This window comes from Clinocottus analis, unplaced genomic scaffold (genome assembly GCF_023055335.1).
Source record: "Clinocottus analis isolate CAN_PGR_092001 unplaced genomic scaffold, fCliAna1.0.p SCAF_37, whole genome shotgun sequence".
In the NCBI taxonomy this organism is placed as follows: Eukaryota; Metazoa; Chordata; class Actinopteri; order Perciformes; family Cottidae; genus Clinocottus; species Clinocottus analis.
Genome location: NW_027176120.1, coordinates 931,040 through 948,435, shown reverse-complemented (window position 1 = coordinate 948,435; position 17,396 = coordinate 931,040). Strand labels below are relative to the sequence as shown.

The window sequence follows — 17,396 nt, the reverse complement described above, 5'->3', positions numbered from 1 at the left end:
GAGTCAGCTTTCAAGAGAGAGTTGTGCTTTTGATGAACGTTTCTCATGAATAATGTTCATGTGTGGACACACAGCTGTGACTGTACTCGTCTGCCGTGAGGTGAGCGCTCATCACCAGAGCACGACAGGACTCGTTCTGAGCTCGGCGAAGCCGTGGTCCGTCTTACCTCCAGCGACATTCATGCTTCACGCCTGCGAGCGGCGGCGGCGGCGCTCACAGTTTGAAGCGCGCGGTCACTAAACCACGTGGTCGGTCCAGCAAGAGAAGATGGTTCCATGAGGAGAGCTTCTGCTTCCTCGGCCTCGCGGGCGCTCTGGTCAGTGTTTGTGGGCGTTTCTCTCTCCAGGAGTAAAAGAAAAGGAGACATTTGAACGTTGCTGCTGCTTTCTTTAAACTCTCTCCTCTAAAGAACTCTGGATCCTGCAGACATTTTGAAAACGCAGCTCAATATCCACCTGATTGGATTTGCCCGCGTTCATCAGTTTTCCTTCTTTTTTTATGGTTAACTTTCATGGAGACATCAATCATAAGCAAGGATATAGATCGTCTCCTCCGGATAAACGGCCTGTTCTCAACATGTGTGCTCGTCACGCTTCATGCTTCTTGCTGCGTCAGTGCCACTGCGGCCATGATGAGGACTGAAAGGAATCAATGACAGCGGGACTCGAGATGAGAGGAATAATCAATGGACTTCTCCTGTCATGAGCAGAATGTGAAGGCTGAACCGTTTACTGGCGGAGGGAGAGCAGAAGCAGCTCACACACCTTTACCTTCTGCCTGCAGAATATTTCCGCTCTCACCTGCTGGCCTTCTCCTCCAACCTGGACGACCACAACCCCGACGTTGCAGAATGGCGGCTGGACGTGAGCCGAGTCATCAAGACCTCTCTGGTCCAGGTAAAGCTCTGACCTCCGTTAGTGACCTCTGACCTCTGTTAGTGACATCTGACCTCTGTTAGTGACCTCTGTTAGTGACCTTTGTTAGTGACCTCTTTTAGTGACCTCTGTTAGTGACCTCTGACCTCTGTTAGTGACCTCTGACCTCTATTGGTGACCTCTGTTAGTGACCTCCGTTAGTGACCTCTGACCTCTGTTAGTGACATCTGACCTCTGTTAGTGACCTCTGTTAGTGACCTCTGAACCTCCGTTAATGACCTCTGTTAGTGACCTCTGTTAGTGACCTTTGACCTCTGTTAGTGACCTCTGACCTCTGTTAGTGACCTCTGTTAGTGACCTCTGACCTCCGTTAGTGACCTCTGTTAGTGGCCTCTGTTAGTGACCTCTGACCTCTGTTAGTGACCTCTGACCTCCGTTAGTGACCTCTGTTTTTGACCACTGACCTCTGTTAGTGACCTCTGTTAGTGACCTCTGTTGGTGACCTCTGACCTCTGTTAGTGACCTCTGTTAGTGACCTCTGACCTCCGTTAGTGACCTCTGTTAGTGGCCTCTGTTAGTGACCTCTGACCTCTGTTAGTGACCTCTGACCTCTGTTAGTGACCTCTGACCTCCGTTAGTGACCTCTGTTTTTGACCACTGACCTCTGTTAGTGACCTCTGTTAGTGACCTCTGTTGGTGACCTCTGTTAGTGACCTCTGACCTCTGTTCGTCCAGCTCTGGGTCTCATCATGTTTTCACACATTCTGATGCCGTAAAATCTGAATCGATGCCAGAAATAAACCCGGCTGCTCTGTCTTCAGTCAACGTGTCTGTTTTGTTATTGTTACTGACGTCACTTGTCCTGTGACATCCCAGAACACACACACACACACACACACACACACACACACACACAGTATAGGATGTAATATGAAACCTCACCAGAGGTTAACCCTAACCTCTATATATATATATATATATATATATATATATATATATATATATATATATATATATATATATATATATATATATATATATATATATATATATATAGAGGTTAACCCTAACCTCTATATATATATATATATATATATATATATATATATATATATATATATATATATATATATATATATTCCTGGAGACCTGCTGAAGCTGAGGAGCACGTCGGCCTTCAACCTGCGTGCTCAGGATGGGAAGATATTAATATTAATGTTAGGATTTATATCAATGTATTCAACAGAATGCAAATCATCATAACTTCCATAATAAGTGTAATACTAACACGACTCGTGCTTCATGATACATATTGTTGTGTTTCCATCGACCGCATTACAGGTTCAGATGTTTTGTTGAGACATTTTATGTTGAACTCTGAAACAATTCATATTTTAAATTAATAGAACACTATTTGATCAATTTTATCATTCACTGTTTAAATGTTCAGTGATCCAGTCAGGTCTGCATCAAGTTTACAAAAGGATGTTTTAACAAATGATATTTTAACATTCACCAAATCTAGAACTCTTAAAATGTTTTTCTAATGAATGTCTCTTGTCTAATATTATAATCAAACTCATAACTAATCTAGAATAACGAAGGGAAATTTAAACTTGAAACAAAAGTAATGTGATGCTCTGAAAAGACTAAACAGTTCATTTAAACTCAATATACACTCCTCCATCACTCCTCCATCACTCCTCCATCACTCCTCCATCACTCCTCTATCACTTGTCTATCACCCCTCCATCACTCCTCCATCACTCCTCCATCACTCCTCCATCACTCCTCTATCACTCCTCCATCACTCCTCCATCACCCCTCCATCACTCCTCCATCACTCCTCTATCACTCCTCTATCACTCCTCCATCACTCCTCCATCACCCCTCCATCACTCCTCCATCACCCCTCCATCACTCCTCTATCACTCCTCCATCACTCCTCTACCACTCCTCTATCACTCCTCCATCACTCCTCTACCACTCCTCCATCACTCCTCCATCACTCCTCTATCACTCCTCCATCACTCCTCCATCACTCCTCTATCACTCCTCCATCACTCCTCTACCACTCCTCCATCACTCCTCCATCACTCCTCCATCACTCCTCCACCACTCCTCCATCACTCCTCCATCACCCCTCCATCACTCCTCCATCACTCCTCTATCACTCCTCCATCACTCCTCTATCACTCCTCTATCACCCCTCCATCACTCCTCCATCACTCCTCCATCACCCCTCCATCACTCCTCTATCACTCCTCCATCACTCCTCCATCACTCCTCTATCACTCCTCCATCACTCCTCCATCACTCCTCCATCACTCCTCTATCACTCCTCTATCACTCCTCCCTCACTCCTCCATGACTCCTCCATCACTCCTCCATCACTCCTCTATCACTCCTCCATCACTCCTCCATCACTCCTCCCTCACTCCTCCATCACTCCTCTATCACTCCTCTATCACTCCTCCCTCACTCCTCCATGACTCCTCCATCACCCCTCCATCACTCCTCCATCACTCCTCTATCACTCCTCTATCACTCCTCCCTCACTCCTCCATGACTCCTCCATCACTCCTCCCTCACTCCTCTATCACTCCTCCATCACTCCTCCATCATTCCTCCATCACCCCTCTATCACCCCTCCATCACTCCTCCATCACTCCTCCATCACTCCTCCATGACTCCTCCATGACTCCTCCATCACCCCTCCATCACTCCTCCATGAAGCTTCTGGATGAAAGGATGAACTCTCTCTCTCCTCCAGGCCTCGGGCGTGGCAGAGGCCCAGCTGCTGGTCTCCATCCTGCCAGGTTTACCCACCGCGGCCGAGTTCTTCCTCCTTCCTGACAAACTGTTGACTGAGGGCAAAGCAGAGAAGAGCGCTGCTCACTTGGATCAGGTGAGTCGGCTGCAGCTCGTCTCCTCCTCCAGCCGAGAGGTGGAGGGATTCCTCCTCCTCCTCCTCCTCCTCCTCCTCCTCTCGCTCTCCCAGGACACCGAGCAGAAGCTCACGACGACCTCTTTCTCTGTCACATTGATCCTCTTTGCCAGCAGCAGCAGTAATTGCTCCCAGACTTGAGTTCCTTGTTCCTCCAGCAGGTGTCAGTATCGATCTGTGGAAGCAGGTCCAGGTCTCAGAGTCTAATTCTGGAATACGCCTGAGGAATCTCTGCAATAGACTCATCAATAAGCCTGACAAGTATTAACAAGTTATCAGGGGGAACGACTTTTAAACTCCCCCAAGTCACATCCTGTGGAAGGGAGGGAGGAGGAGGGAGGGAGGAGGGAGAGAGGAGGTAGGAGGGAGAGAGGAGGGAGGGAGGAGGAGGGAGGGAGGAGGGAAGAGGAGGGAGGGAGGAGGAGGGAGAGAGGAGGGGGGGAGAAGGAGGGAGGGAGGAGGGAGGAGGGAGAGAGGAGGGAGGGAGGAGGAGGGAGAGAGGAGGGGGGGAGAAGGAGGGAGGGAGGAGGGAGGAGGGAGAGAGGAGGTAGGAGGGAGAGAGGAGGGAGGGAGGAGGAGGGAGGGAGGGAGGAGGGAGAGAGGAGGGAGGGAGGAGGAGGGAGAGAGGAGGGGGGGAGAAGGAGGGAGGAGGGAGGAGGGAGAGAGAAGGTAGGAGGGAGAGAGGAGGGAGGGAGGAGGAGGGAGGGAGGAGGAGGGAGGGAGGAGGGAGAGAAGAGGTAGGAGGGAGAGAGGAGGGAAGAAGGAGGGAGAGAGGAGGTAGGAGGGAAGACGAGGGAGGGAGGAGGGAGGGAAGGAGGGATGAGGAGGGAGCTAGAGAGAGGAAACGGGAGGGAGGAAGGAGGGAAGGAGGCGAGCCGGAGTCCCGAGCCTAAAGGAGCCAGACAAAGAAATGGTCACGCTTGATTGGTTCACTAAATCACCGGCGTATCAAGATGGACCGAATTAGCTCTGAGCCTGGCTAATAGATAACGACCGATCAGAGCGCTGGAGCTGCTCTTCGTGGGAAGAATTCCAGCGGCATGTGTAGAGAAGGAAAGTGGGAAGGAAATCAATCAGATTTCCCTCCGCGCTCACACACCTGCTTGATTGCCTGGAAAGATCCTCTCTCCCAAAGGCCAGCCATAAATCCTCATTCAAGGTTGGCATGTTAAAAGTGTGGAGCGCGCCCTGCTTATTAGAATGTGTAATAGATTTACTGACCCTGGTATACAGTGGGAACAAAGTAATTAGTCATAGCATAGTCTAAATTTAAACTGCTAAGAAATATAAAAGGGAGAATGAAGCACTACAGAAATTACTCACATCACTATTAATTTGGCAAATGAGGCAGATGAGATAAATGGAGCCTCTGCAGAGGAAAAACTAGCACTGCACACATAAAAAGACATATTTCGTTCAGGTGGTGGCTTCTCTATGCGGCTGCAGCACGAGTGCAGATGCATCTGAGAAAGAACACTTCTTTGGTTTGAAAGTATCATTGAAAAATATACTTTTCTTCTGAGTCTAAAGTTTAGAGCCTCTGGCTAGTGATTTATAAAAGAAAGGCTCCGTGTGGGGAAAGAGATGATGGCTGTGGGTCAGGGTAATCCGCCTGGTTTAGAGCAACGTTAGAGGTTCTGAGGTTTCTGTAGTCTGAGAGCAGAGGGAGGCTCACACACACACACACACACACACACACACACACACACACACACACACACACACACACACACACACACACAGGAGAGCACAGATTGTTGTGTTGCTTCTTCAGATTCTGCACATCTTCATAATGTTTAAGCTGCATCAGGTCCTTTGTGCTCATCTCTGTCTGTTTTGCATAATGTTGTCATTATTTGGTCAGAACGTAAAGCTGCAATAGTCAATATTTTCATATTAACAATAAATTAAATATGCAGGTGTAATGTAACGTCTGAGAAATGAACCCAAACGCTGCAGTTCCTCACATGTCCACTGGAGGCATCAGACCTCCATGTGACAGACTTCAGAGCTGGAAGAAACATGTTGAACGTACAAACACAGCTTTGTCTCTGAGGTCATGAGAACTGTGCAGATCACTTGTCTCTTTATTAAAGCTTACAGTTATGCATAATTCAGGTAAGTTTGGGGGACTCTAACCATTTTTTTTAAAAGGCATATTTAGTTTTAAGCCTTATTTAAAGCATTTGTTTTTTATCAGGCAAAACAAATGCAGCATCACATTTCTATCAGATTTCAGAGGAGAAGTCCACCAACCAGTGTGTGATGTCATGAGTCTCTTTGAGTTTCACACACAGATAATTATCACACAACGTTGTATTTGCTCTTTGTGGTCCTCTTTGCTCTTTGTGGTCCTCTTTGTGGTCCTCTTTGCTCTTTGTGGTCCTCTTTGTGGTCCTCTTTGCTCTTTGTGGTCCTCTTTGTGGTCCACTTTGCTCTTTGTGGTCCTCTTTGCTCTTTGTGGTCCTCTTTGTGGTCCTCTTTGCTCTTTGTGGTCCTCTTTGTGGTCCTCTTTGCTCTTTGTGGTCCTCTTTGTGGTCCACTTTGTGGTCCTCTTTGCTCTTTGTGGTCCTCTTTGTGGTCCTCTTTGCTCTTTGTGGTCCTCTTTGCTCTTTGTGGTCCTCTTTGTGGTCCTCTTTGCTCTTTGTGGTCCTCTTTGTGGTCCTCTTTGTGGTCCTCTTTGCTCTTTGTGGTCCTCTTTGTGGTCCACTTTGTGGTCCTCTTTGCTCTTTGTGGTCCTCTTTGCGGCGGCTCGATCACATCTGTGCAGCTTCTTCTGCGACCTGTGAGCAGACAATAGTTTCTGTTATTTTGTCCACCGTCTGCGCTCGGCAGTCCTTCCCCGACTGACTCGGCAGACATTAAAACTAGAACACTGCGGAAGTCAAGCTGATATTTGGACTCAATTATGTTTGTGTTTGACATTAACGGTTTGGACGTGTGAGACGAGCAGGACAACAAAATGATTTGCAGCGAAATGTCAGAGCAGAGTTATTACAGAGTCCAACCGGAGCTTGAAGATAATAACAATAATCAATAATAATGATGTTTCTTTTCCACTAAATCAAACTGCTCTGTGTCTCTACAGCTCTCTGAGGTTCTGCTCGGCGCCTTGAACCAGAACCTGGTCCAGTTCACGCTGCGGCCCGGCGTCCAAGTCACCGTGTACGCCGCTCACCTATCAGCAGGTACACAGAGAGCATGCTGGGAGCTCGTAGTGGGACGGGCTGAAAGCATGCAGACGACCAGGAGACCTGAGTCACTCGCCTACGGAAGCCCATCGGGGTCCGAATCTGATGGAAATATAAACTGAAATGGAAAATGTCATTTCACAATTACGTCATGATGATCTATATGGATGAGTCATAAGAGTAAAACTTTACAAGATGAAAATGCAACAATCCGTCGTCAATGTCACCAGATGGTCGTTCTATAAACATTAAAATGTCGTTTGTTAGAGTCAAACCCACATTTAATCTCAACCGTCACGTTTCAATGTTGAAATGTAGTTTTATGTTATTAAAATAAGTAATAGTTTAACTTTTTGAAAAGGAAAATAAAAACTCATGTGACATTACATTTTCAATGTCATTATTGCATTTTCATTTGGACATGCACTTAAATATTCTGCATAAGTGGATCATCATAACGCTAATTTGGAATAACATTAAGATGTTCTCGTTACATTCGCTTTTGAATAAGTTTGCTTCTGGGCTTCCGTAGTGGACAATCAGGTCTATTATTATCTCATGCCTGTGTCTGATTGGCTCCCAGCATGTAGCGACACAGAGACACTCGGACAGAGTAAGTGTGCCTCTTCTGCCCTAAATGCTGTTAACATAAAGAGGAAGAGAAGTCATAATACAGAAGGTATTAATAATGATGTAACAGGTGTAGATGGAGGTGTTGGCTGCTCGCTGCAGGACTCAGCTGTGAGGAAGCGCAGCAGGTGATGATGCTGACGCTCTGCGGCTCTTGTCTCCCCGTCTCTGCAGCGCCCCTAGTGGACACCAGCAAGAACCACAGCGGCTCTGCCATGCTGATGCTGCTGTCAGTGGTGGTCATGGGTCTGGCTGTATTCGTTATCTACAAATTCAAGAGGTAAAGTGTTCATGTCTGCTGTGTGGTGGGAGGAGGTGGGAGGAGGCGGAAGGAGGTGGGAGGAGGTGGGCGGAGGTGGGCGGAGGCAGGAGGAGGTGGGAGGCGTCACGGCGTCCTGACACCAGTAAACAGGAGCTGCCTGTGAGGCCGGCGGCCTGTCAGACGTCTTCAACAGGAAACCGCTGCTCTCGTCTTTTGGATTCCTGTGGAGATTCTTTTGTCAGGACATTCTCTGCAAAAGAAATGTCAGTCAGAATTCAGCCGCTATCAATAATAAGCCCTTTGATCGTGAGCAGTTGACCTTTCAGAAATGTTAAATTATGTCCGAGCTGCAGTTTGAAAGGAAAAGGGCATGAGGGATGAAGATGTGGGGAGAACATATCAAACTACAGCTTGTACTGCTTCTGGACCTGAGTGAATACTGATGTTCATGCAGCTGAGCTCCATCTCCCGATTCAGTCAGCAACAAGTTGAGTAGATGAGGAATGTCTGACGGCTCCGGGTGTCCTGGCTCTGGTTGCCCCGTTGGCCTTTGTCTTTGTCCCTTTGCCTCACTGTAACTCTTTCCTCAAGGAAGATCCCAGGCCTCAACGTCTATGCGCAGATGCAGAACGAAAAAGAACAAGAAATGATGAGTCCGGCTGGTCCACCAGAGAGCGCCGCCGGCCCCCAGCGGGCCGCCGGGCTCTCTCTGGAGATTCTGGACACGGAGTTGAACTCGCGGCCTGAAGGTAAGACGCGCTCTGGTTCGACTCTCTAATCCGTGACGGGCGTTTCCATTGTGTTCCTCACTGCTGACCTCCCTCCATCGTGTTTCACCAGACTCATGCTGTGCTTCTTGTTGTGTTCCTCAGAAGGGAAAGGGTCCGGTCTCGGGGCAACGACAGCTAAGCAAAACAAATGAGTATGTTGATGAAAACAGCTGCTTCTGCATTAACCCCTTCAGCGCTGTCACCGTTAATCACCTGAGAATACAGATGAGTGACAGATTGGAGAAACATCCAGTGCAGGACGTTTGCTCACACACTTCCCACATTGTGAAACTTGGTGCTGCAACGGCATCGTCGTGATTCATCGTTTTCATATCCATCAAAGGATTTAGTGCGTGGAGACGTTTCCTTTGTATTTATCTGCTTCTCCTGATTTATTCATGTTCTTCCTGTAGTTTGTCACCCACCTGTATTATTCTCATACTTGATTGTAATGACCTAACATGAAGATGTTAACCCAACTCCTTTATGAATTTATGACGACAATCCTTTTTTTTCAGGGGATATAAACTTTGCATGTGGCTCTATAAATATGAATAAGTAGGGTTTGACATGGACAGATATTGTCATTAGCTTGTATTCAACAGGACAATGCACATTTTGAGAGCTAGAGGTGTAGATAATGTTGTGGAACTTAACAACTTGAAACTGTTATATTGCAGTAACTAAATCTGGTAAAATTCACTCTAAAGCACAAATCAATCTTTTTTTACATTGAAGAGATAGTGACGGGTCCTCATAGTGTTTAACTACGACCACCAGCACTGACACAGGACCTTGAAACAATCAATGTCTGGTCTTCCCAGCATTAAGAAGCAGACAGAAAGAAAGACTTCCTCTTCCTTCCGGCGGCCATTAACGACAGTCCCACTAGCAACAGTCCCACTAGCAACAGTCCCACTAGCAACAGTCCCACTAGCAACAGTCTCACTAGCAACAGTCCCACTAGCAACAGTCTCACTAGCAACAGTCTCACTAACAACAGTCTCACTAGCAACAGTCCCACTAGCAACAGTCCCATTAACAACAGTCTCACTAGCAACAGTCCCACTAGCAACAGTCCCACTAGCAACAGTCCCACTAGCAACAGTCTCATCATGAACAGTCCCACTAGCAACAGTCCCACTAGCAAGTCCCATTAACAACAGTCTCACTAGCAACAGTCCCACTAGCAACAGTCCCACTAGCAACAGTCTCATCACGAACAGTCCCACTAGCAACAGTCCCACTAGCAACAGTCCCATTAACAACAGTCTCACTAGCAACAGTCTCATCACGAACAGTCCCACTAACAACAGTCCCACTAACAACAGTCCCACTAGCAACAGTCCCATTAACGACAGTCCCACTAGCAACAGTCTCACTAACAACAGTCCCACTAGCAACAGTCTCACTAACAACAGTCCCACTAGCAACAGTCTCACTAACAACAGTCCCACTAGCAACAGTCCCACTAACAACAGTCCCACTAGCAACAGTCCCACTAACAACAGTCCCACTAACAACAGTCCCACTAGCAACAGTCCCACTAACAACAGTCCCACTAGCAACAGTCCCATTAACAACAGTCTCACTAGCAACAGTCTCATCACGAACAGTCCCACTAACAACAGTCCCACTAACAACAGCCCCATTAACAACAGTCCCACTAACAACAGTCCCACTAGCAACAGTCCCTCTAACAACAGTCCCACTAACAACAGTCTCACTAGCAACAGTCCCACTAACAACAGTCCCATTAACAACAGTCCCACTAGCAACAGTCCCACTAACAACAGTCCCACTAGCAACAGTCTCACTAGCAACAGTCCCACTAACAACAGTCCCACTAACAACAGCCCCATTAACAACAGTCACACTAGCAACAGTCCCACTAACAACAGTCACACTAACAACAGTCCCACTAACAACAGTCCCACTAGCAACAGTCCTATTAACAACAGTCCCACTAACAGTCCCATTAGCAACAGTCCCATTAGCAACAGTCCCACTAACAACAGTCCCACTAACAACAGTCTCACTAGCAACAGTCCCACTAACAACAGTCCCACTAACAACAGCCCCAATAACAACAGTCTCACTAGCAACAGTCCCATTAACAACAGTCCCACTAGCAACAGTCCTATTAACAACAGTCCCACTAACAGTCCCATTAGCAACAGTCCCACTAACAACAGTCCCACTAACAACAGTCTCACTAGCAACAGTCCCACTAACAACAGTCCCACTAACAACAGCCCCAATAACAACAGTCTCACTAGCAACAGTCCCATTAACAACAGTCTCACTAGCAACAGTCCCATTAACAACAGTCCCACTAACAACAGTCCCACTAACAACAGTCCCACTAGCAACAGTCCCACTAACAACAGTCCCACTAACAACAGCCCCATTAACAACAGTCCCACTAGCAACAGTCCCACTAACAACAGTCCCACTAGCAACAGTCCTATTAACAACAGTCCCACTAACAGTCCCATTAGCAACAGTCCCATTAGCAACAGTCCCATTAGCAACAATCCCACTAGCAACAGTCCCATTAGCAACAGTCCCATTAGCAACAATCCCACTAGCAACAGTCCCATTAACAACAGTCCCACTAACAACAGTCTCACTAACAACAGTCCCACTAACAACAGTCTCACTAACAACAGTCCCACTAGCAACATGAGGCGTATTTAGGTTGTAAAGAGATAAGAGTTGCTAGTAAAAAGCTAACTTTTCGTCACACCGATGTGATGGACTCTAAACAGAAACCAGATGCTTCTAATACTGAACCCGGTGCTGGTGCATTCACACAGAACTGGTTTTAAAGAGCAGCTAACTGGCCACCGAGCTGCAGCTGAAGCCCCTGAAGAGGAGACCAACCAGGGCTCAAAGAACACATGTTGGACCAACACAACCAAATGAACACTAACGTTGTGGTGCTGCTGGTGCTGCTGGATGTCTCAACTGTCTGCTAACATATTTAACGTCGTGTTTCAGCCCCAACAGTCAATGAACGTGTCGCTGCATATCTAAAGCCTTCGTGTTCTTTGTTCCTTCAGCTTCTCGTACCGCTCGTCCTCTGACGCCTGTTTCCTTCATCCGCAGGATGTTTGAAACCTCATGTACATGTGACATTCTCCACAGAGCTCCCCACGTACATCGTCTGATCTCTGCACTGGATTACCTCTCCAGCTGCGTCATGGATTTGTTTTGTATCTTTTGGGACACAAAGGTTTTGAGCTTTATACCTGTGCATGTTGGACCTTGCTGACACTGTTCAAACCAGAAGAAACTGTGTACAGGTTTTCATTTTATTTCAACATATGTGCGATGAATTAAACATTTTAAGTCAGATCCATAATTCAGAGGGAACACCAGCATGATCTTCAGAGGGAAAAAAAGAAATAAGCAACAATGTTTTGGTTTTGCTTACATATCTGAAATTGTTTTGCTGTTGTATGAAGCTAACAGCAGTAGTGTTTTATTTATTCATATGAATATACTTTCATGAAGTATGTTATTGAAGTGAATTACACATTTATTTAGTCAATCATGAATGTCTATGTTATAAATTTGTGTACTTTAATAACAAGTGTCATACTAAACAGAAATGTTCTACAATGTGAATATGGTACTTCAAAGCTTTTGGTCCATTGTCTCTTGGAAAGCTGATTAATGGCACAATACACATTTTCTACTGAAACATTTCCTTTTTTTCGGATTTTAATTTATTAACAAAACTACAGGGTTTGTTTTTCTGGATACATTTAACATGCGCTGTTAATCTAATGCTTCTGGTGCTGCTCACCATACAGACCAGTTTGTAAGACGCGTCAATGCTCCACTGCAGCATCCAGCTGAGCAGATAGAACATCTGTAGGGCTGGAGGAGGCCAACAGGAGGACTATCCCACTAACATCTCCCCTGTAGGGCTGGAGGAGGGCAACAGGAGGACTAGCCCACTAACATCTCCCCTGTAGGGCTGGAGGAGGCCAACAGGAGGACTAGCCCACTAACATCTCCCCTGTAGGGCTGGAGGAGGCCAACAGGAGGACTAGCCCACTAACATCTCCCCTGTAGGGCTGGAGGAGGGCAACAGGAGGACTAGCCCACTAACATCTCCCCTGTAGGGCTGGAGGAGGCCAACAGGAGGACTAGCCCACTAACATCTCCCCTGTAGGGCTGGAGGAGGGCAACAGGAGGACTAGCCCACTAACATCTCCCCTGTAGGGCTGGAGGAGGGCATCAGGAGGACTAGCCCACTAACATAAGTGATCCAAAGTGGTCAAAGCCAACATCCCTCCTAGAGGCAGAGTTCAACTTTTCAAAGCTCTGATTCACGATGGCAGTTGGAATGAGATACAACCACTTTGTGGGAGAATCCAGAGAGCATGGCGGCAGGAAAGAGGGAGCGGCGTTAAGAGAGATGGAAGAGTGCTCATTGGGGCCGAGAGGGTTCAGTTGGACAGAATAAGAAGAGGCTGCTTCCTGCGTGATGCACCCAGTCGAGCTCAAGCTGAGGTTGGTGACACATTTAGGGTAATGTCCCGACTCGCTCTGGAGCAGCACCCATCTTCATCCCGGCTCATTATATCACACTGTAGGAGCAGGAGAAGTAGAGCGCAGATGCTACCAGGCTACACAGATGGTTAGCTTGTTGGGCCTGTCGGCCCCGCGGTGCTTTGTGTGAGTCTGACAGATGTGAAGTCCTGATTGATGCCCTTCAAATCACCAGAGGCAACCTCTCCGGATTAGTTCCCCCTCTTTCTACTCTGTTGAGATGTAGAAATCCAGCAGGAGGGTTCTGTCGACTACGGACGCTCTTTTCTACAATTGTTCAGTCGTGGCTGTGCCGGCGTTTCCACAGCAGAGATTCCCACAGTCGTGACGTTGAGGCACATCAGGCGAGGCAGGACTGCCCAACGATGAGAGAACATGTCGGGGTCACGAGTTCAGAAGGAATACAAAGGAGTGCATTGCTTGGTAGCTCTGTAGTGAACTTGTCATTATCCTGAACGCCAGGATGGACTCCGGCCTTTGAGGATACCGGCACAAACTAATATGCTTCTCACACAAAGTCATGTGGATTGTTGATGCCAGTGGGAGGTTGCTCACTGTACAGGATTGGACTAGCAACCGGCAACTTGAGCATCGAATGCAGTTAAAGAAGACAGGTTCACTTTGTATTAGTTTGTGATAATCAATTTATTCCAGTCCGAGTTTGTTAATACTGTTTGAACCAGAGATATTATCAGTTAGAATGAAGCCTGTGTGGAGGATTAAGGGATTAAGGGGGATGCATTGAAATATAATATAAGTTTCATCAGTGTTGAATCACTTGAGACTAAGAGAGGTTGTGTTTCTGTAGCTCACAGCGAGTCCTTCATGTTCAGATAGAGGGCGGGTCCTCTTCTCGTCGGCCATGTTCCCGTCATGGTTCCACAGTCCGGACAGACCAGCGGCTCTGGAGACTCATCAGCTGAAGGCCACCGTAGGTCTCCAAAGCGGGACGTGATGAAGAGTCCGGTTGTAACGTTCGTACACGCAGCATCCAGACGACATGAAGCTCCGCCCCCGCCGCTGCAGAACGCGCTGCCGCGTCGTCGCTCAAGCTTTATGGACAGTGGTCCTCGCTTTGCACCAACGTCAACGCTCACACGTCCTCGAGTCCTCAGCAGCAACACACCAAGAGTGGACGAGACCAAAGAGTTCTCAAGACACACACACACTCTCACACACACTCTCACACACACACACATTACGAGAATTGAGAAACCTTTGACTGTGACGATCAGCTCTTCCTCCACTTAGTTTAAGTTCTTTCTGTGGTGGAGTTATGCGTTTGCATACAGTTGAAGCTGAGTGAGTCTCAGAGGCCTCGCTTTCAGAGCCTTTTGTGGAGGAGGTGTGGTGAATCTCTTTAAAACCAGCGTCTAGATTTCACCGCTGCATGCGAAGAAGACTTTGGTAGCAACTCTGTCTTCGTCTCCATGTTCTTCCATCTGAGGCCGCAGGACTTTGCTCTCATGAAGTGGTTGATCTTCTTCCATTGTCGGCGTAAAACGAGTGATTTTACCTCCTGAGGGTGAGTTTTAGAAACCAGCAGAATCAATGAAAGATTAAGAAAAGTAGCAATACAATCAGGACTGATTTGATTTTTCTTTTTTTTCTACAATTTAAGGAAATGAAGTGTTGCAAAGTCAGAATTTATAGTAGCGAGTTAGTTGAAAACAGCCGGAGGGAAACAAACAGTTTGAAACCTCAGACCAGCACAGGGAGGACCAGCAGGTCTATGGGGTGAAGCACCTCCTGCCTCCACAGGGGGGACTGGTCCCACTGGGGAGGACTGGTCCCACTGGGGAGGACTGGTCCCACTGGAGGACATCCTCCTCACTGGTCCCACTGGAGGAGGACTGTTCCTACTTGGGGGGACTGATCCCACTGGGGGGACTCGTCCTACTGGGGAGGTCTGGTCCTACTAGGGAGGTCTGGTCCCACTGGGGAGGACTAGTCCTACTAGAGGACGTCCTGCTCACTGGTTCTACTGGAGGAGGACTGGTCCCACTGGGGAGGACTAGTCCTACTAGAGGACGTCCTGCTCACTGGTTCTACTGGAGGAGGACTGGTCCCACTGGGGGGACTCGTCCTACTGGGGAGGTCTGGTCCTACTAGAGGACGTCCTGCTCACTAGTCCCACTGGGAGAGGACTGGTCCCACTAGGGTAGGACTGGTCCTACTGAGGTTGGGCTGGTCCTACTGGGGGAGGACTGGTCCTACTAGAGGACATCCTGCTCACTGGTTCTACTGGAAGAGAACTGGTCCCACTGGGGGAGGACTAGTCCTACTAAGGTTGGACCGGTCCCACTAGGGGAGGACTGGCCCTACTGACTTTGGACTGGTTCTACTGGACGAGGACTGTACCCACCGGTGGCGGACTGGTCTTACTGGAGGAGGACTGGTCCTACTGGGGGAGGAATGGTCCCACTAGGGTAGGACTGGTCCTACTGAGGTTGGGCTGGTCCTACTGGGGGAGGACTGGTCCTACTGTAGGAGGACTGGTCCCACTGGGTTAGGACTGGCCCTACTGGAGGAGGACTGGTCCCACTGTAGGAGGACTGGTCCTACTGAAGGAGGACTGGTCCTACTGGGGGAGGACTGGTCCCACTGGTCCTACTGGAGGAGGACTGGTCCTACTGGAGGAGGACTGGTTCCACTGGAGGAGGACTGGTTCCACTGGAGGAGGACTGGTCCTACTGGAGGAGGACTGGTCCCAGTGGTCCTACTGGAGGAGGACTGGTCCTACTGGAGGAGGACTGGTTCCACTGGAGGAGGACTGGTCCTACTGGAGGAGGACTGGTCCCAGTGGAGGACATCCTGCTCACTGGTCCCACTGGAGGAGGACTGGTCCCACTGGAGGAGGACTGGTCCTACTGGGGGAGGACTGGTCCCACTCGTTCTACTGGAGGAGGACTGGTCCCACTGGAGGAGGACTGGTCCCACTGGAGGACGTCCTGCTTACTGGTCCTCCTGTTGGTGGGAGCTGTGATGTCACAGCGCCTGAGAGCTGTAGATTAGCCTTCATCTACTCTTTCTTCCCTCCTTCTCTCTCCCTCCGTCTTTCTCTCCCTGCAGAATTAGCAAGATTATTATTTTTGTAGACAAATATTAATAATAATAAAAAAGTTTTATTACTGTACAGCTTTTCTATAAGAACAGACGGTAAGGTGTTGCAGTGATTTTGTTTGACCTCAACTGTGCTGTGTGTAATTGTTTTATGCATTTATAATCATATTTATTAAATGGAAAGAAGTCTGTTAACTGTGTTCTCATTTTCTTACAATATTTGTAAAGAAATACTATGTATTTGAGAAAGTAATATTCAACCTATAAAGAAAAGAAATCAAGCATGTGTTGGTATTTTATTTCACACACAAAACTAACTTACGTTTGAAAACATGCACCCTACTTTATTTTTATATATTTCAATTGCATATTGTTGTCGTTAACATTTCAATCAAGAGATGAAACGTGTGAATACAGGAGATGAGGTTAGATTAACAGATTAAATTAAAATTAAATCTAAAATGAAATACATTCAAATCAGCTTCACCCTGGCCAGACATTAATGCATCAATAACTCATCCCTAATAAATATATATTATTGAGCTTGTGTACTACTTTAAATGCACAACGTCGTCTTGTACCAGAGTATTTACTCTGTAGTTTTACTCATTTTACTTTCAGTTTAAACATAAAAAGACTTTTCTTTCACTCACAGACTTCATGTTCAGAGACAGTTAACAGTCGAGAGCTGTTCACTGTCTGTCTGTCTCTGTGTGTGTATATATATATATATATATATATATATATATATATATATATATATATATATATATATATATATATATACATACACATAGTTGTGTGCTTCCTCCTCTGCTGAGGTAGTTTGCAGCACTTTGTCAGCAGAGAGGATTCTCTTATGAATAGGGATGAGAACCCGAGTGTGAGTCATTAGAGATGAAGATGTTCATTTACCTTAACAAGAGCAGAGTATAATGATGCAGCAGTGAGCGATAGTGCAGACAGAATAGTATAATTACAGCGCTCGTCCTCCGCTCTGGGCCCTAACAGCGGCGTCTGTCTGGCGTGGCGATGATGACGGCCACAGACCTCTGACTGAGCCGGTGTACAGTCCGCTGAAGCGCTGGGAG

The 17,396-nt window shown here is 47.3% G+C and overlaps 1 protein-coding gene across 6 annotated transcripts in view; it reads left to right on the top strand.

Annotated features, from left to right (window-relative positions):
• sorcs1 (sortilin-related VPS10 domain containing receptor 1) overlaps positions 1-12,385 on the top strand; it is a 148,940-nt gene extending 136,555 nt beyond the window's left edge. For 2 of the 6 annotated variants that reach the window (XM_068596411.1, XM_068596410.1), the window contains exons 22-27: positions 785-897; positions 3,650-3,784; positions 6,912-7,011; positions 7,819-7,924; positions 8,498-8,655; positions 11,742-12,385. In XM_068596411.1, the coding sequence (XP_068452512.1) occupies positions 785-897; positions 3,650-3,784; positions 6,912-7,011; positions 7,819-7,924; positions 8,498-8,655; positions 11,742-11,953 (824 nt within the window). In that variant the 3' untranslated portion in view covers positions 11,954-12,385. Of the gene's footprint in view, positions 1-784; positions 898-3,649; positions 3,785-6,911; positions 7,012-7,818; positions 7,925-8,497; positions 8,656-8,778; positions 8,829-11,741 lie in introns of all 6 variants that reach the window. The other 4 variants (XM_068596413.1, XM_068596414.1, XR_011079435.1 and 1 more) reach the window with 4 other exon arrangements.
• The last annotated feature ends 5,011 nt before the right edge of the window (positions 12,386-17,396 follow it).